The following is a 23,712-nucleotide window of genomic DNA, read 5'->3' as shown; positions in this document are numbered from 1 at the left end:
AAAAAAAAAAAAAAAAAAATTAGCCAGGTGTGGTGGTGGTGGACGCTTGTAGTCCCAGCTTCTTGGGAGGCTGAGGCAGAAGAATGGTGTGAACCCAGGAGGCAGAGCTTGCAGTGAGCCAAGATAGTGCCACTGCACTCCAACCTGGGTGACAGAGCGAGACTCCATCTCAAAAAAAAAAAAAAAGAACATTTGCTGCCACCTGTTCTGTGCCAGGCCCTGTGCAAGGCTTCAAGGACACAGTGATGAGTGGAGCAAAGTCCCCATGCAGTGACAATTTAGGATGTTAGTGAAAAGGTAGAGGTGGGGTTGGCCCAAAAGCAGGATTCTGAGCTCTAAAGGAGAGTCAACCAGGGGAGGAGTGGATGAGGGGATTCCAGGCAGGGGCATAGCATATGCAGCATACTCGGGGTGGTGGAGAGCTGGCTGTGCTTGAACATAGGCTGTGGAGGCTGGCTGGCGGGGGCCACAGGGGAAGAAGTTATCTGGGAGGTGACAGGTGTGTGTGTAGGTCAGAGCCCCCGGAGCTCAGCTCTGACCCTCGCTGGCTCTGGGCTGAACCCAGGACTCAGCTGAAGAATTACAAGGGGTCCCAGGAATCCCAGAGGCATGACAGGTCTGCACCCTTTCCACAGTTCTGAACTCCTTCCCTGCAGTATCTGTCATGTACTCGGACTGGGGGAGGGTGCTGAGGAACCCACGGGGAACAGGACAGACAGGCTGGTAGCCATTGAGGATGGCTGCAGGGGACACCCACAGGCTTTGGATGGTGTCACCAGATAGGCTGCTGTCCCTGTACTCTAGCCTTCCCCGATCTCTGCTTAAGCCAATCCCCTCTGTCTGGAACACCCTTTTGCTCCTATTGTTCATCCAATCCTGAGCCCACCCAGAGGGTGGATTTCAGCAAGGGTGGGTGGGAGGAGGAGGGTCCTGAGCCCTGTCCCAACCACATGAACAGCCTCCTCCTACCCTCCTTACATGGCCTGAATGCTCTTGTGAATACGTACCCCCTACAGGAGCTGTGGAGTCACAGTCAAATGCTGTGGGGGCCCCCAGGCCTCACCACTGCCCCTCCCTGAGATCTCTGGCCCAGCCACCAGCGAGCTTGGGGGTCAGAGCAGCAGGGACCTTGGTGCCCGTGATACTCAAAGGGAGCAGGGATAGAGCCATCTCCAGGCCACCTCCCGCTTCTCCATCGTTCTCTTTCTTCATTCTCCAGACATTAGGCACCCACTGTGTGCCCAGCACAGTTTTGGGAGTGAACACGGGCTCTGCTCTCCCAGGCAGGTTTATGCCTTGACAGTTCCCCCCAGGGATGAGTTGCGGATTGGAACACCACAGGAAGCAGGGCTCCTCCAGCCCCTCTTCACAGCAACCCTCCCAGACTGCAGCGAGGCAGGGGGTCCCTGGGGTGAACCCACCTGTTGGGGAAAGGGAGAGGCTGGTGTGGAATGCACCATGGTGCCTCCACATTGAGGGCTCTGGCAGTAGGGGGCGGGGCATGGTATGCGGGTCACAGCACATGCGTCATGGTTCCCCATGGCCCTTCCTGTTTTTCTGTTTTGTCCCTGCTACTCTGAGATCATTTCCCTCTGGCCTGGTTTGGCCTGGTTGCTGGTGGGAGCCAAGGGCCGGCCCCAGCAGCCTTGCCCCAGGAATAAGAAGTCAGCTCTGGGCAGCAGCCTGGAGGCCTCGGACCAGCCTCCGGGGCATGGCAGGGATATTGAGGCAGGCAGCAGAGGTAGGACCCTGCAGGGGTAGCCTTGATACTAATTAAGGGAACCTGGTAATGAGGAGCCCCTGGGACCCTGGCCAAGCAGGTGTCTGTGCCCTCCCCCTGAGGAGCCCAGATTTCATTGGGTACTGGACAAAGAGTCCACTGGGCCTGGCAGGCCCTAACCTGTCCAGCACCACATCAAGGGACCGCACCAGGCTGCTCTGCGGCTAGTGCCGTAATTGCGCCCATCCTGAATCCTTCACTGAAGGACTACTTTGCCTCCTCCCACCCTCTTTGCCTATAGCCCCAACATCCTGGATCCTGTCCGAGGCAGGCCTGGCTCAGACCCTGGGTACTAGATCTTGGCTGGCTAGTTGTCCACAGAGCTGCACCTCCTCCCATTCCCATTCTACAGGTGGGAGGCTGGGGGCTCTGAGTTCAGGTTTCTTCATTTGAGCAATGAGGTAATTCAGGCAGGGGTTAAAGAAGCAAGGGCTGTGCCTAGGCTGGGCATGGTGGCTCACGCCTATAATCCCAGCACTTTGGGAGGCCGAGGTGGGTGGATCACCTGAGGTCGAGAGATCAAGACTGTTCTGGTCAACATGGTGAAACCCTATCTCCACTAAAAATACAAAAATTAGCTGGGCGTGGTGGTGGGCACCTGTAATCCCAGCTACTCGGGGGGGCTGAGACAGGAGAATCGCTTGAACCTGGAAGGCAGAGGTTGCAGTGAGCCAAGATCAGGTCACTGCACTCCAGCCTGGCAACAAAGTGATACTCTGTCTCAAAAAAAAAAAAGAGGCCGGGCGCGGTGGCTCAAGCCTGTAATCCCAGCACTTTGGGAGGCCGAGACGGGCGGATCACGAGGTCAGGAGATCGAGACCATCCTGGCTAACACAGTGACACCCCGTCTCTACTAAAAAATACAAAAAACTAGCCGGGCGAGGTGGCGGGCGCCTGTAGTCCCAGCTACTCGGGAGGCTGAGGCAGGAGAATGGCGTAAACCCGGGAGGCGGAGCTTGCAGTAAGCCGAGATCCGGCCACTGCACTCCAGCCTGGGCGACAGAGTGAGATTCCGTCTCAAAAAAAGAAAAGAAAAGAAAAGAAAGAAAGAAAAAGGGAAAAAAGCAAGGGTTGTGCCTGAGAAATGGCATGGGAGGGAAGGGGCCTCTTCCAGCTGGCCCAGGGTCCAGGTAAGGTGACCCCATGTTGGCCCCCACTGACCCTCCCATCACCCACCCCCAGCTACCTGAATGACCTGGAGCGCATTGCACAGAGTGACTACATCCCCACGCAGCAAGATGTGTTACGGACCCGCGTAAAGACCACGGGGATCGTGGAGACACACTTCACCTTCAAGGACCTACACTTCAAGTGAGCAAGCATATAAACAGGTGGGAGGGGCAGGACCTGCCAGCCTTTGGGGTAGCAGAGGCAGGGGCTGGTCCAGGATCCCCCAGCCCCACTGAGGTTTTGCAAGGCTCACATGTTCTGGGCAAGCACATCCTCACCACCTAGTGAACCAGCAGTCAGGATCCATGCCACCTCTGCCAGCTGCTCACAGCCTCTGCTGCTCCTGCCTGATGTGGCTGCAGCCTGCCTGCTGTCCAAGCCCCAGGCCAAGAACCAGGGGTGAGGTGGGCAAGTGTGGATGATTCCAGATGTCAGCCAACCTGGGAAATGGGGCAGAAAGCCTCCCCCAGCACTCCCTTCCTGGAGCTAAAGTGATCCTATATCTGCAGGATGTTTGATGTGGGTGGTCAGCGGTCTGAGCGGAAGAAGTGGATCCACTGCTTTGAGGGCGTCACAGCCATCATCTTCTGTGTAGCCTTGAGCGCCTACGACTTGGTGCTAGCTGAGGACGAGGAGATGGTGAGAGGCTGAGAGAATGCTGCAGGTGGAGGCAGCGGGCTTAGGGAGTGATGGCTAGTGTTGACCTCGCAATTCTGCCCCTAGAACCGCATGCATGAGAGCATGAAGCTATTTGACAGCATCTGCAACAACAAGTGGTTCACAGACACGTCCATCATCCTCTTCCTCAACAAGAAGGACCTGTTCGAGGAGAAGATCACACACAGTCCCCTGACCATCTGCTTCCCTGAGTACACAGGTGTGGGGACTGTGGGGACAGGGCCTCCAGAGGGTTGCTGCTTGTCCCCAGTAGCCCCTGGTGAGCAGGTGGCCCTCAGGCGCCCCCCACTGGACAGAAGTGTAATCTTAGAACATTTGCAGGGGCTGGTGCCTCACTTAGGCTTGTATAGTTATGTGTGCACATGTGGAGCCCTTAACACACTCAAGCATGTACCCCTGAACATGTGCACCTGGGCATCCTCCTTCACACAGTAGGGTACCCCTTTGCACATCTAGCATGTATGGGCAGCCACACACATTGTCATATTGTGCACATGTGTGCACAGGTTGTATGCCTGGCCATCCACACGCACAGACCCTTGCTGCACATATAGGATGGGACCTGCCTGCCACACATGCAACACAAGTCTTCACCATTTTCTCTTCCCCAGGGGCCAACAAGTATGATGAGGCAGCCAGCTACATCCAGAGTAAGTTTGAGGACCTGAATAAGCGCAAAGACACCAAGGAGATCTACACACACTTCACGTGCGCCACCGACACCAAGAACGTGCAGTTTGTGTTTGACGCCGTCACCGATGTCATCATCAAGAACAACCTGAAGGACTGCGGCCTCTTCTGAGGGGCAGCGGGGCCTGGCGGGATGGTGAGCCAGAGGGGCTGTGGCAGGGAGCTGGGGAAGAACTAAGTGGGCCTGGAGCCCCAACAGGGGGTTCTGGGGGTGGGAAGGGGGGTGAACCTGGAGGGGGAGGGGCAATAGGTGACCAGGGGACAAGGGAGGAGGAGGCACAGGGTGTGAATCAGGAGGTCAAGTGAGTGGGGTGCAGGGCATGGAGGAGGTCATACAAGCAGGCCCGGCCCAGTGGTCCAGACAGAAGGGCCTGGCCTTGCCCTGGGACAGAACCAGAGGCCATTCTGATGTTCCCTGGAGAAATCTCACCTCCTCACCCACCAGGCCATTGGCCGAGCCTGGGCCAGCGGAGCCCAGCCCTCCTGCCCACTACCACCAGCTCTGTGCACACCTCCAGCTCTTGCCCTCCAACCTGTCTGAGCTTCCTGGGCTTAGGCTGGCCCCACTGGCCCTGGTGGAGGTGGGGATGACTCTCCCAGTGCCACAGACTCCCCTCCCCCATGTAACCCAGCAACAGAAACTGGCTCCTGGGCGGCAACTGTGTCCCTGGTAACAAATGGGTAGGAAAAATGGAGAAGGGTCATTGTCTAGGGAGGTGGGAGAGAGGCGCGCCCTGGCTGCTTCCCGATCCATGCTCTGCTTTCCCCCCACCTCCAGGGCCACCGCCAACTCTGTACCCCCCAACCCTTGAAGAAGATGGGGGCAAGAAGACCACGCTCCCCGCCTGTTCCCCCGGCCGCTTTTCTCCTCTTTCCTCTCTTTGTTCTCAGCTCCCCCTGTCCCCTCAGCTCCAGATGTAGGGGAGGGGTTGCCACGGGCCTCCCTGTTTGAATCCTGCCCTTGTCTGAGGTGCTGGTAATGGCCATGGTACCCCCTTTCTGGGCATCTGTTCTGGTTTTTAACCATTGTCTTGTTCTGTGATGGGGGAGGGGGGACATGCTGAGTCTCCCAAGGCTGTGTCTGGAGGGGCCCCTGCTTCTCCAGCCTGGATCCCCAGCTTTGCCCAACACCAGCCCTTGCCCCAGCCCAAGTCCAAATGTTTACAGGGAGCCTCCTGCCCAGTCCCCTACCCCCCAGCCGCTCGGAGGCCCCAAAGGAAAAAGCACAAGAAGCGTGAGACGCCACCATTCCTGGAGACCACAGTCCACCTACTCATTCTCGTAGCTTTTTAAAAAAAAAAAAAAAAAAAAAGTAAAGGAAAAAAAAAAAACTGCAAATCTAGAAAACTTTTTAGAGAAAAACTATTTAAAACTATCAGATCCTGACCAGCAACCCCTCCAGCCCCCCTTCCAAGTGACTCCGTGCCTTGAGTGTGTCTGCGTGTTTACACCCGTCCCTCTGCTGGCCGCCCCTGTGCGAGCCGCAACCCTGCCCTGCCCTCCACAGAATTGGGTTCCAAGGGCTGTTCCAGACAACTGCCAACGTCACTGAGGGCCCTGCCCCAGCTGCCCTGGGCCCAGGCTCCATTAACCTAAAATGTAGCTCCCTAGCGCTAACCTAGGAACCGCCGCTGCCTGCTGGGGGGCCACACCCCTCATTCCCTTGTCCCAGGCCCGGGGCCTTCAGCGTTGAACACTTCCTTGCTTTTTTCACGTTTTATGGAATTGTTCACCTGGTTTGAAATAATAAAATGTAGAAAGAAAAAAAATACCGAGAACTGATGGGTATTCTCTCCCAGGGGCAGAGGCCCCGGCTACGGTGTGCCAAAGTGATGGTGGTCTTAACCTCAGTCCTCAACCTGGCCCTGACTCAGCTTTCCAGGCCGTCCTGGAGCCCGAAGCTCTGGGCTTCCTTTCTCCCACCTGGACTAGGCAGCATACATGTGGGGGCCATGTGTCCCCACCTTCCCAGCACTCTGCAGCTTTGGGTCTCCGGCAGCTGGACTGGCTTCTAAGGGAACTGTTGTAAGGTGCTCTTCCACACCGGGAGCAGGAGGGGTGTCCGGCACGTCTCTAACGCGGAGAAAGTGACTTACGACTTGGGTACCAAAGCCCGGAGAGTGTGCGTTGCCAAGGCCACACAGCCAGGTGGGCCGCATGCAGTCCTGGCTTGACTGAACAGAAGGCCAGTAGGGGCCTTGAGACATATTCTGAAAGGTCCCTGCCCCAGAGGGCTCCCGTCAAACCGGAAGGGTAGTGACAGACAGGCCCCGTATTACCATGTGATGGTTGCCACAGGCTGGGCCTGGGGGCTGCAGATCATTGAAGATGGAAAGCTCCCTGAGGCTGTGGGAAGGGCCCGCGCGTTTCTGGGGAAGGGAACTGCAGATGACAAGGCTGGTGATGCTTGTGGGGCGGGCCCTGAGTGCCATCGAGGCGCCCGGACCTTCTCCCATGGGCAGCAGGAGCAGGGGCGGGCTGGGGGAAAAGCCGGCCTCGACAGGGTGGGGCTCCGGGGTTAACGTCTCCGCCTCCGGCCGCCAGGGGGCGCCGCCGCCCGCGCTCGGCCCTGTCTGGCTGGTCACGGAGGCTGACGTCAGCGGGTCCTGCGGAGGCCGCTGGACACAAAGGCAGCTTTGTGAGGCGGCGACGGCTCCGCGGCCACCCCGAGACAGAGCTGCCTGGGCAGGGGGCGGGCCAGGGTCGGCGCCGCGGAGGCGGGGAGGGAGGGAGGGTTGAGCCAGAGCCCCGTGATCCCGACCCCGCACACCTGCCAGTGCCCAGTACCTTCGGCCCCGGGCACTGGCAGGAGATGAGAGGCTGCTGCCGCCTGGTCGGAAGGACATCGGCGCCCCCTAGGCCCGGTCCCCACCCCTGCCTGCGAGGGCCAACGACACGGAGAACAGGATCCGGCGCCCAACCGCGGTCCCCCGCCTTCTTTCAGAGGCCAAGGCCTGGACCCCGCTGAGCCGCAGATGTGCGAGCAGGAGCATCAGAGCCCTGATGCCCGCCCAGCAGGAAGCGGGCGGAAGATGGTTCCTTCCTTCTGTCCTGAGGGGGAACCCTGCACAGAGGGACCATTGAGGGACTGGCATTGTCTGCCTAACTCACCCAGTGCCTCCCTCCCTGGGTGGGCCATGCGGGGCCCTGGCAGGATCGCCCTGGTGCCGTCTTGGCAGTGGGTCTGGGTGGGATCCTGGGGGCAGGGCTTCCCTGAGTGCAGACAGCTAGGCCTCCACCTGCCCTGGCCTCCCACCCAGGCTCAGATTTCCAGGGCATAAGGCTCTATTGTCCCAGCACTGGTGGAGGCGGCCTGTCAATTCAGCCTTGTGTTTAGTGGTTGGGAAATTCCCAGCTATAGGGGGCTGCAGGCAAGAACGGGCTGCCCAGGTGTCCTGCACCCCAACTGAAGGGATTCCATGAGGTTGGCTCCTGGGCATCCCCTGCTGCCCGGAGCTGTCCCAGGCTGGACCTCAGCCATTCATCAACCCTCAGGAGCAGTTGGGTGAGGAACACCAGAAATTCAATGCTCACTGGCCCTGCATCTCCAGAGCCCTCCCAGCCTAAGAAGCCCCATCTTTCTGTCTCCACCCATGGGCAGCTGCAGCTGTGAGGCCCAGGACCCTTAGCAGGACATGCAGAGCTGGGCAGGGACCCAGGCTCATGCTCCCAGCGTGGCGTGGGTTGTCTCCCCATGAAGCTGATCTGCCTCCCAGAGGGCCTGGCCCATTTGAAATAATTGCTCTGGCTACTGATGTGGTGGGAACTTTGGTATTTTTACCCATTTGTGGGGTGGGGGAGCAGCTGGGAAGAGAGAGGCAAGCTTTCAGAGTCAGAGAGGCCTGAGAGGGGAGAGTAAAGGGAAATTCTGTGAGGAGGAGCCAGTCAGGCTGCCTCTCAGTAGTTCCCCAGGCCTAGACCCCCCTATCCCATCCCCTGTCCCAGCAGATAGGTGCAGACCCGGATGCCAGTTGCAGAAGAGGGAAAGGGCCCTCTCCAGGGTTACAGCAGGGGTCACTGAGGCTGCAGGGGCTGCCAAGGCCTGAAAGAAGTCCCATGTTCCAGGGAGCCCCATGGCTTCTTATGTCAGGAAACTTAGTCGTCTCAGTTCCCCAGAATCATTTCACCCCACCCCACCCAAACTGAGTGCCAAACCAGTTGGGTGGAGAATACAAGCCCTGACTCTAGCTGCCTGGTCAGTGGCATGGCCAGCCAAGTCCTAAGGACCCTGGGAGTCAGGGAGGAGGCAAGGATAAGACTACAGCATTGTTTGGCTGAGTTCTGGGTCTGGCCCCACTCCCCAAAACTGACCCCAATCTCTGGGTCTGCTGCCCTAAAAAGAGACCCTGGGCCTGGGCACGGTGGCTCCCGCCTGTAATCCTAGCACTTTGGGAGACCGAGGCGGGCAGATCACCTGAGGTCAGGCGTTCAAGACCAGCCTGGTCAACATGGTGAAACCCCGTCTCTACTAAAATACAAAAATTATCCGGGCATGATGGTGGGTGCCTGTAATCCCAGCTACTCAGGAGGCTGAGACAGGAGAATCGCCTGAACCCGGGAGACGGTGGTTGCAGTGAGCCAAGATCATGCCACTGCATTTCAGCCTGTGGGGCTGAATGAGACTCTGTCTCAAAAAAAAAAACAAAAAGGAGACCCTGGCTGTGTAGCGGCTCATGCCTGTAATCCCCAGCATTTTGGGAGGCCAAGGCAGGAGGATCACTTGAGGCCAAAAGTTTGAGACCAGCCTGGGCAACATAACAAGACCCCTTAAAAACAAAAGATCCTAGCGGTCCTCATCTCTACCATGGACTACCAGAGGGAAGGCAGCACCTCTCATCACCCAGGGGGATGGCCTCTAGTCAGCTGGGGTATGTATGCAGGTGTGTGGCAGCAAATGTGTCCATGCCTGCCACCCACTCAGCCCTTAGTCACACGGTGATGGGCACTAATATCCAAGAGGAGCAGAAGTCAAGGCCATGGGTCCTTTTCTCCTCTTGCCAGAGATGCAGCCCCACAGCCCCTGGTAATCTTGTTGGGAGAAAAATCAGAGTTTGACATCTCATCCCATTGCCTTCTGCTTTCTGACTTCACTGAGGTCAGGGTCGTCAAGGCCTGGGGGACTGGGACAGGGTTAAGGGGTGTCCATTCTCCATCCATCCTCCAACCCCATGGAGACTTAGCATGCCTAGGAAGGTGGAAGTGCTTCCTATGGGCACACCATCTCCTGCCTCCCTGTGCCCGTCCTCCGCTGGGTCCTGGGGTCACCAGTGATTGTAGCCCTTGTTGCTTCCCCCACAGTGGGGAACCCAGAGCCCTGCCCAGAGGCTTGAACCTGACACCACAGGTCTGGAATTACACAGAAGACTGGAATTACACAGAAGACGGGTGACATCCAGGTGGATCATGAACGGTGAGGAGGAGTCCAGCAGGTGACAAGGGGAAGGGTCTAAAGGGTGAAGGGCACAGTGCAAACAAAGTCTTGGCAACAAAAGAGCTAATGCATCCCAGAAACGGGGCAGGTGGAGCACTGGAAGACTGGCCCCCAACAAGCTACAGAGAGTGGTGCTGTGGCCCTGGTGTGGTGGCCCAGGCCTATAATCCCAACACTTTGGGAGGCTGAGGCAGGTGGATAACTTGAACCCAGGAGTTCATGATCAGCCTGGGCAACATAGTGAGGCCTCCATCTTTATAAAAAATACAAAAATTAACTGTGTGTTGTGGTGTGTGCCTGTAGTCCCAGCTCCTCGGGAGGCTGAGGTGGGAGGATCACTTGAGTTTAGGAGTTCAGGAGGCTGCTGTGAGCCATGATCCTGCCACTGCACTCCAGTCTGGTGACAAAGCAAGATCCTCTCTCAAAAAAAAAAAAAAAGAAAGAAAGAAAGAAAAGAAAGAAAAAAGAAAAAGAGAGTGGCCCAGTGAATGCCAAGCTAAGAGCCTGCAATCCTACCAAACTTCAACAAGCTCTCCGAGTCAGGGGTCAGGGACAGGGTCCTGCAGAGGGGAGGCATGGGGAGAGAAGTGGCAGAATGACCCCAGGGATACAGCCTGGGGGAGGGTAAAGGGGTCAGTGCTTGTCCTAAGACAGACAAAAGGTAGGGGCTCTCAGGAGGGTAGGCTTGGTAGTGCCAGGGGTGGGTTGGGGCCTTGGGAAGTGAGAAGACTGAGGAGTCTTCACCCAGGGGAGGGGGGGAGCTTCGAGTAGAACCCTGGGCACAGGGGTCAGAGGGTTTAGGAAGTAATTGTACTGCGGTGGCCGGGAGCAGTGACTCATGCCTGTAAACCCAGCACTTTGGGAGGCCAAGGCAGGAGGATTGCTTGAGCCCAGGAGTTCAAGACCAGCCTGGGCAACATGACAAAACCTCATCTCTACCAAAAAAAAAATAACAATAATACAAAAAAATTAGCCAGGCATGGTGGCGAATGCCTGTAGTTCCGGCTACTTGGGAGGCTGAGGTGGAAGGTTGAGGTTGCCGTGAGCCATGATCCTACCACTGCACTCCAGCCTAGGTGACAAAGCAAGATCCTGTCTCAAAAAAAAAAAAAAAAAAAAAGTACTGGGGTGAGGGGCACAACAAAAGGGGAAAAGAGCTGAGCCTGAGAAGGGGCCTTGTTCAGCTGGGATGGAAGAGGCAGCAGTGGAGGGTTTCTCTGAGGCCTTCATAGGCCTGGGTGCCCAAGATGCCCAGAGCTAAGGTGGCAGCAAGAGTGCATACCTGTGGTACCCCCACTGTGTGCCAGACCTGCCTGGGCGCTGTCTGCAGCTGCAGAGAAGATGAGAGGTGCAGACTCCAGCTAGGGAGTCAACCCCGCCTCCTGCTGGACTAACAAGGGGGCTGATCCCTGGGGCTGACTCCAGACTCCCCAGCCCTCCCCAGAGCATTCACAGCCCCCTACCCAGCACTCCTGGGAGGCTCTCCCCTAGCCAGTTAGGAGAATGCAGTATTTATGTGAATGTCTGTTCATGAGTGCAGTGTGCCCTCAGAGTCCACTTTCCAGCGTTCCTGGCACAGCCCCCTCCACCCTGCCGGGCTTGGGAGGAGGGAGGGAGAGGGAGGCCCCGCCCCCAGCCCCCTCTCCTCCCACCCCTCTCTGCTGGGCAATGAGGAAAACAGGAGTGAGGGAAGAGCTGTGATGTGGCTGGTGGGGGGGGCTCCCGCATCCCAGAGGGGCTGACCTCAGCCTGGGAGGAATGTGCAGGGGGGGAGGGCAGGGGTGGGGCGGGTGGGGGTAGGGCCACAGCCAAAGGCCCAGAGTTCTTGGTAGCCCCTCCCTCAGCACCTCCATCTCAGTTCTGACAGGGCCCTCAGAAGGGAAGGGGAACAGGAAAGGAGGGGAGGAGCTTATCCTTCAAAAAAGGTGGGCCAGGGTCCCCTGGGAATGTGGAGACCAGGCTGGGGTGAGGACATGCCTGCAGATGCTTCCCCAGGAGATGCCCCTGGGGCGGGGCCTTAGAGTGTCTGGGAAGTTAGCCTCAGGTGATGATCCTGTGGCCGCCCACGCCTGTCCCTACTGTGCCTAAGTCCTCTGGGCAGCATGACCTGGTTTCTACGTGGCCAGAACAAGGAAGAGTTCATTGGAGCCACCAGCCCTGATGACTAAAGCAGGTATGAGTGGGGCGCCCAAGATCCCATCCAGCCCAGGCTGCACTGGGAGGGTTGCCACAGCCTTCCTCAGATGGGTATCCCACACCAACCACACCACCCAGAGTCCAGGCATGGGCAAAGGGGCAGGCCCAGCTGGTGGCCAGGGGTGGGGAGGCAGGTGCTGAGATTTGGCACAACAATCCAGGATTTTCCAGAAGGAAAAGCCAAGGCTGTGGCAGGCCATGCCACTGACAGGCAGCCCCAGAGTAAGAACCCAGACAGGCCTCTGTCGATGGAAGCTCTCTCAAAAGAGAGAGGCCCAGGGCAGGAGGACAGGCAGGAAAAGGGACCCCAGCTGCCTCCCCTGGTTTGCCCCATTCTGTTGAGACTCAGACCCAGGCTGCCTGATTGTAGAATCCTCGAGGAGCTCCAGCCCCTAGTGTGATCCACAGGCAGTGACCCTGCTCCTGGAATGCTGGCCTCCATGGGGGCCCTACCCGTGGCCTGGCACACTGGACCTGGGGCTGAGGAACGGAAAGGAGACCATGTGGAATCAGGGACAACTTGGCCTCCCATCCCTGGGGACCTCCATTCCTACTCAAGGGAGGGTACACATCTAGAGGACAGAGGACAGGACACAGCACTCAGTGGGGACAGAGACAGCCCAGTCGTTTTGGCTGGGGGTTGAATCCCAGGCTATTGGAAAGATAATGGTGGGGGGTGGTCCTGGTCCCGTTTCCCAGAGTGAATGCAGCGTTAGTGGAGGAAAGTGCAGGGTGATGAAATGGAGACCGGGCCCCTGGGCCTGGAAAACACGGCAGTGAGGGCCTATGGGTGCACAGTGGGAGTGGATGGGGGCCTCTGAGGTACTTGCTGATCCTGGCTGCTTGGGTGGAAAGCTGTAAACAGCCAAAGAATGTTGTTTGCTTGCATGGGGGAGAGCCTGCTCAGGTCCAAGGCTAGAGGCACCTACTCCCGGAGTGGGAAAAGGCCGCATCCAGGAAGCCCACGGGCCCACGCAGGGATCTGTCCTTCCACTTGCCCTCCTGAAGGGCCTTGCGGCTCTCATTGGCCCCTGTTATTGACTTGCCGGCTGGCCAGGCCAGGCCAGGCCAGGTACACCAGGTCCTCAGGCTCAGGAAGGAGAGCATGGCCCCACTTCCACTTCCAGGAGACGTGCTCCCACCTCTGTCCCTGCTTGGCTGGAGGCATCCAGGGCTGGGCAACAAGGCTGCAACACTTAGAATGCCCACACTGCCCCATCAGCCTTGGGAGGTGGTAGGAAAATGCCTTTTTCGGGGATGGAAGGATCAAAGCCCGTTCTCAAGCCCTGGTATATTCACTCAGGTGGACTCGAGGGCTCCACTCTGCCACTATCAACATACATTCCCTCCAGAGAAGTACCCCTTATGCTACAAATGGGGCATGTTCACCAGACTAAGTTTCAGGAAAAGACCCCAAGTCATTCCCAACTGAGGCTCCGAGGTACAGGAGCTCCATCCTGTCTGTAAAACTCCCTCAGGTTTCCGCTCTGGGTTTGGTGGGGGTTGTTCCACCTCCAACTTAGAAAGAGAGGTCAGAGGAAGGGAGGTCACAGGCCGCCCCCAACCTCTCAGCAGAGACGCAGAGCTACCTGTCCAGGATGACGGACTCCAGATGGGCCCCGCCCTGTGGTGCAGAAGTGAGATTTCCGGCTCCTCCTGCATCTGCCCTTCTCCTGCCCTCCTCTCCCTCCCCAGTCTGGCTGTTGTGGAAGAAGCCACTGCTGGTCAGGTCGCTGAAGTACTAAGTGGCTCAAGTGGTGAGGAAGGACCGGGACTGGGTCCCAAGAGCCCATCCGACCTCCAGTTGAGAGCCCCTCCCCTGACCTCTGGCTGCCCGCCCACCCCAGCCGGTCCCTGGGAACTGAGGTGGCAGCTGAGCTCCCCATTATCTCTCCCCACAGCTCCCCACCTGTGGAGGGGCAGGTGAGATATTGGAGTCCCCGGGTGGTGCCCCCACCCAGTGATTCCCTTTGCCTGCTGAGCCCCTGGAGCTGGGGTTTCTTCCTCCCTTGCCTTGGCTGGCCACCTGGCTTCTGGGACCACCACCTGGGGCACACTTCTGCCTTAAGACCCAATAGGGGAGGGGTTGTCCCCACCAGCCCCTCCCTTGTGCCCATTCCACTCCCGCCTGGCCGCCTTCTCCAGCCGGTCCCGGCTGCCTGCCCGGTCACCCGATCCGCCCTCTAAACTTTACGGCATAGCGCGTGGGGCGGCGGCTGGCCTGGTGGGGGCGGGGGCTGCTCCTTAAAGGAGCCGTCAGAGGGTCCCCTGCGGCCCCAGGGTGGGAAGGGGCCAGAGTGGAGAGGTGCCGCTGCGGGAGTCCTCGGTGGAGTGTGAGAAGGCAGCTGGTGGTGGCCTGGAAGACCTCCAGAACCTGAGAAGAGGCAGTGGCAAGTGTCAGCGGGGGGAAGGAGGGAGGTGGGGGTCCTGGCCTGGGACGGGGCCAGGAGCTGGGCAGGAGTGTGGGTGGAGGGGCCTGGAACCTGCCCCAGCAGCCGCTCCACTTGCTTAATCCCACCTGGAACCTTGCCCCACTCCCTGGACTCCTGTGTCCAGCACCTGCCCAGCTGGCCCCTGGGAAGGAGGGTGGGCATGGCAGCCAGGTCTTTGCCCCAGCTGAGGGCCCGGGGGAGGTGTCTGGCTCCTAGAGTGAAGTGGCTCAAAGATGGGGAAACCTCAAGGGTTGAGAGAAGTGAAGGGAGAGGCTCAGAGAGGCTGTGGAGGCGCTGAGAGGGAAGGCCAGCTCAGCGAGGCCAGGAGGCTGGGGCACAAGTGAAGGGCTGCCTCAGCTTGCCCCTCTTTGATTCCTCAGGGGTGTGGAGAGACAGCCCTCAAGCTCAGATGCAGAGGCTGCTTCAGCTGGGTTGGGAGCAGTCCCCAAGTCAGAGGCTGAGGCTTCTGCCCAGGTCCTGGGTCTCCTGGGTGGCACTTCTCCCTCGGAGGAATGGAGTGATTGATGCTGCAGTTGGATTTGCTCACTTGCATGTCCGGAGACATGTCCACCCTTATGGGTGCACACGTTTGCACATGTACAAATGTGCAACACATCTGTGCACAAAATATGCACATACCGCACATATGTACTGCATAGATTGCATAGTGCCACGTGCATGTGCACACCAACCCATATCCACACATGTGCAATATGCCACTATATATTTGCACATAGACATGTAAACATGTGCATACACATGTGCATACACACTACACACATGCACACATCACAAGGGGACACTCGGAAACACATTCACATTCACAGGCACCCACACTCTTGACTCCATCCTCAAAAGTGTCTCTGCGTTTTTCTGTGGGACTATGGGGACACTGCCACCTCCAGAGGCCTGACCCGCTCCTGTCACTCTCACTCTTTTGACTGGCTTGTTTTGCTCATTGCACTTGGCACCCTCTGCATCCATCCTTGTTAGTGCTCTGCCCTCTCTCACATGGGGACCTTGCCTATGTCTCCCAGTATCCCTCCTCCCAGGCCGAGGCTGGCATGAAGTGGGTGCGCATTGTGAATTAATGTCTGTGAGTGTGTATACAAGAGGGGAGGTTACTGGGAAGGGTGACGTGGTGAGGCAGCCTGCCAGTGCAGGGTGACCCTAAGGGTGTGCCCAGTGGCGTGGGTGTGTCTGTGATTGTGGCCAGGCGGGGCACCCTCGGACGGGAGGGTTCGGAAGTGGAATGTGACCCCCAGCCTCTTTCCCCTAGGGGCTGTAATCTGATCCCTGGGGACTCCCCCTCCCTAGCCTCCCGCCCTCGCCTTCTCTGCCGACTCCTTCTCTTCCAGATCCTGGGGCAGAGTCCAGGGCAACTCAAGGCTCCTCCACACACACACCCGCTGAACCCTGAGCGCCCCGAGCTGCTGAGATGGGGCGGGCCGGGGCCGCCGCCATGATCCCGGGCCTGGCCCTGCTCTGGGCATTGGGGCTGGGGGGTGCCGCCCCCAGCCCCCCACGCCTTCGGCTCTCCTTCCAAGGTAGGTGCACCTGGCAGGCAGGAGGGCCCAGCTTGAGGTGGGCAGGAAAGGGTCCTGGTATGGCCAGGGGGCTCTGTGTTGGCTGTTGCCCCATGTGCATGCCTGTCACCAGACTCTGGTGGGATTAGTGGCACTCTCAGGCCACCTCCAGTTAACCCTGTCTGGGCCTCAGCCCCCAGCCTCTGCCCACATTCTCTTCGTGCTTTCTCAGGAAGACCCCTCCTGTCCCCATAGCAACAGACCTTGTCTCTGTTCCGTTCAGTAACCCCAACAAGGCGATACTCCTTCAGCAGAGCAACACGGAAGTCAGAGCCCCCTTCTCATGCCTCCTGTACAGGAAGGTGGCCCCTGGGCAGTGGCAGTGAATAGGCAGTTCTGCTGAGCTCAGGCTGGTGGTAGAGTGGCAGGAAAGGAACTCTCAGCCTGACTTTTGGGAGTTGGGGGTCTGGCCATCCCTGCATGCCAGTCTCCCCCAGGACTCTGGTGTCCATAAGCCTGGCCTCCCAGTGTGCCTGCCTGGAGATACCATCTGTCTGAGCGTGCCCAAGTTCAACCTGCCTTCCTCTTCCTGGGGGGTGTACCACCTCCCCTGGCAGCTCCACACGTGCACCTGGGTGGGCTTGGGTTTGCGTGTGTAAACTCACACACATGTAAACTCACATGTATACAGGCCAGGTCCTAAGGACAACCTTGGCCCATAGAGTCAGCACCAGGCAAGACCTGGGGGAGGCTTCCAGCATGGCTGGTGAGTCCTCAGCAGTGTCCTGCCCTGCAGAGCTCCAGGCCTGGCATGGTCTCCAGACTTTCAGCCTGGAACGAACCTGCTGCTACGAGGCCTTGCTGGTGGATGAGGAGCGTGGACGCCTGTTTGTGGGTGCCGAGAACCATGTGGCCTCCCTCAGCCTGGACAACATCAGCAAGCGGGCCAAGAAGGTGCCAGGGACCCCCAACCCCGGCACTGCCCAGGGAAGGAGCCCTAGGACCCCACTCCAGCCTACCTGGAGAGACTCAGAGGAATGGGCTCCCTGAGGTAGAGAATATCCCAAGTCCCTGACCTGTGTCCCCTCTCCCCCAACCTCCCCATAGCTGGCCTGGCCGGCCCCTGTGGAATGGCGAGAGGAGTGCAACTGGGCAGGGAAGGACATTGGTGTGAGTGCTGGCTGTCCGGGCTGGGAGTGGGAAGGGTCAGCCCCTCACCCCAGAGACAGGGCAGGGCTAAAACAGAGGCCTGCCTGTTCTGGCTGGGATGAGGGCAGGGAGGTCGAGGTGGCTGAGGTCTGGGGGTGGTGAGTCAGGGTTGGGGCTCGTGTAATTCTTCTGGGGGGCCTCTGAGTCATGGAGGCTTTGCAGGCCTGTGCTTCCCCAGACGCCCACCCTGGTGAGGGCTGGTCAGCAAGGGCCCCCAGTTCCCTGTGGCCCATGTTAGTACTTGCCTGGGTCGATGCCAAAGAGAGGGAGGGGTGAGGATGCCACTGGTGAGCTAGGACCTCTTAAGGCCATATCCCTGGGGGAAACCTCACACCTCCAACCCTACTAGACTGAGTGCATGAACTTTGTGAAGTTGCTGCATGCCTACAACCGCACCCACTTGCTGGCCTGTGGCACGGGAGCCTTCCACCCAACCTGTGCCTTTGTGGAAGTGGGCCACCGGGCAGAGGTAAGGCCGTATCTAGGCAGGGAGGGAGGTCAGGAGGGTAAGAAGGGCCTGGTAGTCACAACTTGCCACACCTCCCAGGAGCCCGTGCTCCGGCTGGACCCAGGAAGGATGGAGGACGGCAAGGGGAAGAGTCCTTATGACCCCAGGCATCGGGCTGCCTCCGTGCTGGTGGGTGAGTCCAAGGGCTAAGGCCCCAACAGAACCCCTTAGAAACTGCCGAACCTCACAAAGTCCCAAGACCCCCAAGAGCTCCAGGGATTGCCCCATAGCCTCACTGACTCCCTGAGAACTCCCAGAGCTCCCCAGGCCTTCCTGCCCCAAGAGCCCTCCGCTTGGCTGAGCAGCCCTTGCTCTGTCTGTAGGGGAGGAGCTATACTCAGGGGTGGCAGCAGACCTCATGGGCCGAGACTTTACCATCTTTCGCAGCCTGGGCCAACGTCCGAGTCTCCGAACAGAGCCACACGACTCCCGGTGGCTCAATGGTGAGAGGCTGGTGGGGTTGGTGAGAGGAGGCCGTCACCCTCCCACAGGGCAGGTGCCAAGCAAGGCCCATAAAGTAAGTGAGCAGTGGGTGTGGCCAGGTCTTACCAAATACCCTCCTTAATCAGGCACTGGTGTCACAGAGACAGATACGACAGGTATGACTGTGACCTCTGAGTTCACAGATCACATACATGATAAGATCAAGTCCAATGGCCATGAGGCCAGAGACAAGGGAGGAAGTGAAAAGGAGACTGGGTGGGTGGAGGGGGTTGGGTAAAGGAAGCCACTGTGCTGAGGGGAGTATGAGCTAATTCCCAAGCACAAGAGAGCCAGCCAGCAAAATTCAGGGATGAGCATTCCAGGCAGAGGGAGCAACTAGTGCAAAGGCCTGGATGCAGGAACAAGCAAAGGAATAGACTTGCAGAGCTAGTAATGATAAGGGGGCCTGGACTGTCAGGGGCCAGAGTTATTTATTCTAAGAGGCATGGGGGCTGGGCACAATGATTTGTGCCTGTAATCCCAGCACTTTGGGAGGTGAGGCAGACAGATTGCTTGAAGACAGGAGTTTCATACCAGCCTGGGTTACAAAGCAAGACCCTGTCTCTGCAAAAAAGAAAATAAAATTAGCTGGGAGCAGTGGTGTGCACACACCTGTAGTCCTGGCTAGTCAGGAGGCTGAGATGGAAGGATCACTTGAGTCCAGGAGTTGGAAGCTGCAGTGAGCATGATGCTGCCACTGCAGAACAGAGCAGACTGTGTCTCTAAATAAAATAAAAATTAAATAAGGGCTGGGGCTGGTGGGCGCAGTGGCTCACACCTGTAATCCCAGCACTTTGGGAGACTGAGGCAGGCAAATAGCTTGAGGCCAGGAGTTTGAGACTAACCTGGCCAACATGGTGAAACCCTGTCTCTACTAAAAAATACAAAAATTGGCCAGGTGCAGTGGTGTGCACCTGTAATCCCAGCACTTTGGGAGGCCGGGGTGGGCAGATCACCTGAGGTCAGGAATTTGAGACCAGCCTGACCAACATGGTGAAACCCCGTCTCTACTAAATATACAAAAATTAGCCAGGAGGCGTGGTGGTGTGTGTCTGTAATCCCAGCTACTCAGGAGGCTGAGGCAGGCAAATGACTCGAACCCAGGAGGCTGAGGTTGCAGTGAGTGGAGACTGTGCCACTGCACTCCAGCCTGGGCGATAGAGCGAGACTTCGTCTCAAAAAATAAAATAAAATAAAATTAGCCAGGTGTGGTGGTGGGCTGTGTCTGTAATCTCAGCTACTGGGGAGGCTGAGATTGCAGTGAGCCGAGATCCAGAACTCCAGCCTAGGCGACAGAGCAAGACAGTCTCAAAAAAAAATAATAATACAATAAAAAGCAATGGGACCCAGCAGAAGGATTTGAAGCAGGAGTGGGCAGCATCTGGTTATGCTAGGGAGGACGATTCATGACTGAAGGTGAAACCAGATTACCTCATCTCCCTCCTACCCAAGCCTAAGGTGCTGGGCGACTCTGTGGGGCGAGATCGGAGGCTAGCCGGGCTTCCCGCCTGGCCCGCCAGGTAGCCACGGTCTCTGCTGCCCCCTCGCGGCTGCTTCTTGCCTCGCAGGCCCTGATCCTTTGGATTCGGTCGGCGCAGAGCGCCAACTGGACGTGGTCCTAGAGGTTGGGTGGTCAGACACTGTGATCCCGTGTGCTGTGCCCGCGCTACGGGAAGGGGAAGCAGCGCGTGGGTCTCGTATCAGGAGGCGAGGCCAGGACCCGCTGACCCATGCCTCCTGCCGCGGTCAGAGCCCAAGTTTGTCAAGGTATTTTGGATCCCGGAGAGCGAGAACCCAGACGACGACAAAATCTACTTCTTCTTTCGTGAGACGGCGGTAGAGGCGGCGCCGGCACTGGGACGCCTGTCCGTGTCCCGAGTTGGCCAGATTTGCCGGGTGAGGAGTCCCTGGGCCACACCCGGCGACCCTGCCCCTACCCCTTTGCCAGCCCTGATCTCGCCCTCATCCCCTCTGATCGTCCCGGCAGAACGACGTGGGCGGCCAGCGCAGCCTGGTCAACAAGTGGACGACGTTTCTGAAGGCGCGGTTGGTGTGCTCAGTGCCGGGCGTCGAGGGCGACACCCACTTCGATCAGCTCCGTGAGTGCGGGAGTGGGTATGAGGTTGGGGAGGGGGGCAGCGGTGCAGACTCCAGGAGCCCCCGCCGCAGCGGGGCTGTGCGCCCTACCCCAGCTAGGCCCGTTCCCCGCAGAGGATGTGTTTCTGTTGTCCTCGCGGGACCACCGGACCCCGCTGCTCTATGCTGTCTTCTCCACGTCCAGGTGAGGGGTGGGAAGTAGGGAGCCCCCGAGCAGGCCTCTGGGTTCCACCGGGCCCCTCACCCCGCCCTGGTCTTCTCTTCCAGCAGCATCTTCCAGGGTTCTGCAGTGTGCGTGTACAGCATGAACGACGTGCGCCGGGCCTTCCTGGGACCCTTTGCACACAAGGAGGGGCCCACGCACCAGTGGGTGTCATACCAGGGTCGCGTCCCCTACCCGCGGCCAGGCATGGTTCGTAGCCCAGGAACTTTTGTTACAACCCACTTCAAAGCCTCAAGGGTTTGAGAACTTGGCCTGGGGTCTTCTTGGTAAATGTGCTTTCTTCCTTTAGTTATGGGTGGGAAAACGTTTCCATAAGACAAAGCTTGTTTCCCGCCTCTCACTTCCCAGGGCAAGGCTGCATCTCCTCTCTAATTCTCAGGGCACGGTTCTGTCCCCATCCCCCTTCATGTTCCCAGAGGCTTGGCATGGAGGGCCGCCTATCAAGTCCCTATATCTATATCCCTACTGTACCTCTCTTCCCCCCACCCCCAGTGCCCCAGCAAGACCTTTGGCACCTTCAGTTCCACCAAGGACTTCCCCGACGATGTCATCCAGTTTGCGCGGAACCACCCCCTCATGTACAGCTCCGTCCTGCCCATTGGGGGGCGCCCTCTTTTCCTACAAGTTGGAGCCAATTACACCTTCACTCAAATTGCCACGGACCGGGTTGCAGCCGCTGACGGACACTATGACGTCCTCTTCATTGGCACAGGTCAGGGTCCCTCCATAGTGACCCCCAGGATCCCATCCAGGCCCTGTGGGCTGCTAGTGGAAGCTCTCCCTGTTCAGTCCCATCTCCACATCCTTTCCCGGGCTGTGTCTCCACCTTCTGGAAGCTGCCCAACCCACACTCTTCCAGTCCACACTCTTCACAACCCAAATATGCTGAGGGTAGAAGCCTCAAAGGCGAGGAGACCCTAGCTCCAGCTGTCCCGGAGCACCAATGGTCATTACCCCTTCTCATTCCTGCAGACGCTGGCACGGTGCTGAAGGTGATCTCGGTCCCCAAAGGCAGTAGGCCCAGCGCAGAGGGGCTGCTCCTGGAGGAGCTGCACGTGTTTGAGGTGAGGCCTCGCCCCCAGTCGCCCGAGACCCCTCCACACCCCACTAAGCCCTGACCCCGTCGCCCCTCCTCCCTCTCAGGATTCGGCCGCTGTCACCAGCATGCAAATCTCCTCCAAGAGGGTGAGTGACCAGGATGGGGGTGGGGGTGGGATGGACTGAGTGTCCCAAGCCTCTGGCCTCTCTTGGTAGTTCGCAGCCCCGCGTTTCAGTACAGGCTCTGGCTTTGCTAGACTGTGTGACCTGAGGCGTAAGACCTCAGTGTTCCCATCTGTCGAGTGGGAGAAGGGATCCCTGACCGATGGGAGGCAGGCGTGGGGTCGCCCTCGGTCAGCCCAGAGCCCCTCGTGCCCCCTAGCACCAGCTGTACATAGCCTCGCGGAGCGCGGTGGCCCAGATCGCGTTGCACCGCTGCGCTGCCCACGGCCGCGTCTGCGCAGAATGCTGTCTGGCGCGTGACCCCTACTGCGCCTGGGACGGGGTCGCGTGCACGCGCTTCCAGCCCAGTGTCAAGAGGTGGGCGGGGTCGGGATTGGGCCGCCGGGAGGGAGGCGAAGGGTCTTTCACTGCCTGGAGCTGAAAGAAGAAGGGCTCATGGAAGATCCGATGTTCCCCACAGGCGGTTCCGGCGGCAAGACGTAAGGAATGGCGACCCCAGTACGCTGTGCTCCGGAGGTGAGTCTCCCAGCTGTCCTTACCTTCAGCCCCAGAAGACGCCCCACCTTCCCTGCCTTGCCTAAATCTGACGTTCTTCTCGCCCCAAGACTCGTCTCGTCCCGCGCTGCTGGAACACAAAGTGTTCGGCGTGGAGGGCAGCAGCGCCTTTCTCGAGTGTGAGCCCCGCTCGCTGCAGGCGCGCGTGGAGTGGACTTTCCAGCGTGCAGGGCTGACAACCCATACCCAAGTGAGCCTTACTCCACCCTCCCTGCCAGGCTCCTGTCCCACCCCCTGCATCCAGGAGAAGCCCCGCCCTACCCAACGAAGCCCCGCCCAACCAGACTCACTCCCCGCCCGGTCGTTTGGTCCCTCACCTGCACTCCACAAGCTGCGGAGGCCCCATTGCTTCCAACCTGGCTCCTGACCCGTCTTCCCTGAATTCGGGAGAAGACCCGCCCTCCACCTGCCCATTGAGATCCCTGACCTACCCCCCACGTTCATGTAAACCCCGCCTCGTTCGGATTCTCCCTTGAAGACCACCAACTCCCTAACACTCAGCCTTAAAATGTGCGCCCGGGGGCACCCCTTTCCCGCCCCACCTCGGTTCCCAATGACTCTTTGCTTCTTCCGTCGCGTGCTAGGGCCCAGAAGCCCAGTTCCCCGCCCGACACCCCCGCCTCACGCTGCCCCCCGCCCGCAGGTGCTGGCACAGGAGCGCACCGAGCGCACCGCCCGGGGACTACTGCTTCGCAGGCTGCGGCGCCGGGACTCGGGCGTGTACTTGTGCGCAGCAGTCGAGCAGGGCTTTACGCAACCGCTGCGTCGCCTGTCGCTGCACGTGTTGAGTGCTACGCAGGCCGAACGGCTGGCGGGGGCCGAGGAGGCTGCACCCGCCGCGCCGCCGGGCCCCAAACTCTGGTACCGGGACTTTCTGCAGCTGGTGGAGCCGGGCGGCGGTGGCAGCGCGAACTCCCTACGCATGTGTCGCCCACAGCCTGCGCTGCAGTCACTGGCCCCGGAGTCGCGGAGGAAGGGCCGTAACCGGCGGACCCACGCTCCTGAGCCACGCGCTGAGCGGGGGCCGCGCAGCGCAACGCACTGGTGACCGGACTGTCCCCACGCCGGGAACCAAGCAGACTACAGGCGGGAGAGGAGCCAGACAGACCCTGAAAAGACAGACGGGTTGGGGCCGGGCACATTGGGAGTCCCAGGCCGACGGAGACACCAACCGACAGGCCCTGGCTGAGGGCAGCTGCGCGGGCTTATTTATTAACAAGATAACCCTTGAATGTAGCAGCCCCAGGAAGGGTGGCACAGGCCGGGCGCAGGATTCAGCCGGGAGGGAAGGGACGGGGAAGCTGGGCTCCAGAGCAACGACCAGGGCCGAAGAGGTGCCTGGAGTGCCCACCCTGAGGGGACAGAGTCCACCTCCTTGGGTAGTGAGCAGTGAGCAGAAAACTGTGAACAGGCTGGGCTGTTGGCGGTGGGGCGAGGCAGGCCGACTGTACTAAAGTAACGCAATAAACGCATTATCAGCCAAAGCTGGAATGGCCCCAGCAGACAACCCCAG

General features: G+C 59.0%; 2 protein-coding genes across 6 annotated transcripts in view; both read left to right on the top strand.

Annotated features, from left to right (window-relative positions):
• GNAI2 (G protein subunit alpha i2) overlaps positions 1-6,087 on the top strand; it is a 24,795-nt gene extending 18,708 nt beyond the window's left edge. The window contains exons 5-9 of the mRNA XM_023231524.2: positions 2,963-3,091; positions 3,460-3,589; positions 3,674-3,827; positions 4,240-4,454; positions 5,097-6,087. Coding sequence (XP_023087292.1) covers positions 2,963-3,091; positions 3,460-3,589; positions 3,674-3,827; positions 4,240-4,430 — 604 coding nt within the window. The 3' untranslated portion in view covers positions 4,431-4,454; positions 5,097-6,087. The remainder of the gene's footprint in view (positions 1-2,962; positions 3,092-3,459; positions 3,590-3,673; positions 3,828-4,239; positions 4,455-5,096) is intronic.
• Positions 6,088-14,130: 8,043 nt separating this feature from the next.
• SEMA3B (semaphorin 3B) lies at positions 14,131-23,712 on the top strand. Of its 5 annotated transcripts, none has more exons than XM_023231528.1 (18): positions 14,131-14,335; positions 15,736-15,924; positions 16,700-16,857; positions 17,011-17,073; positions 17,462-17,581; positions 17,660-17,753; positions 17,944-18,063; positions 19,854-19,999; positions 20,091-20,202; positions 20,315-20,384; positions 20,471-20,612; positions 20,916-21,135; positions 21,396-21,487; positions 21,567-21,608; positions 21,844-22,001; positions 22,105-22,160; positions 22,250-22,389; positions 22,843-23,712. In XM_023231528.1, exons 2-18 carry the CDS (start codon positions 15,816-15,818, stop codon positions 23,245-23,247), a joined length of 2,247 nt encoding a protein of 748 aa, XP_023087296.1. In that variant the 5' UTR covers positions 14,131-14,335; positions 15,736-15,815; the 3' UTR covers positions 23,248-23,712. The 5 variants fall into 5 exon arrangements, with proteins under 5 accessions (XP_023087296.1, XP_023087295.1, XP_023087294.1 ...); XM_023231527.1 differs by having other exon boundaries at positions 20,468-20,612; XM_023231526.1 differs by lacking the exon at positions 14,131-14,335 and having other exon boundaries at positions 20,300-20,384; positions 20,468-20,612.

This window comes from Piliocolobus tephrosceles, chromosome 2 (assembly GCF_002776525.5).
Source record: "Piliocolobus tephrosceles isolate RC106 chromosome 2, ASM277652v3, whole genome shotgun sequence".
Lineage (NCBI taxonomy): Eukaryota > Metazoa > Chordata > Mammalia > Primates > Cercopithecidae > Piliocolobus > Piliocolobus tephrosceles.
Note: the sequence above shows the minus strand (reverse complement) of the source record. Positions and strands in the feature narration are given on the sequence as shown.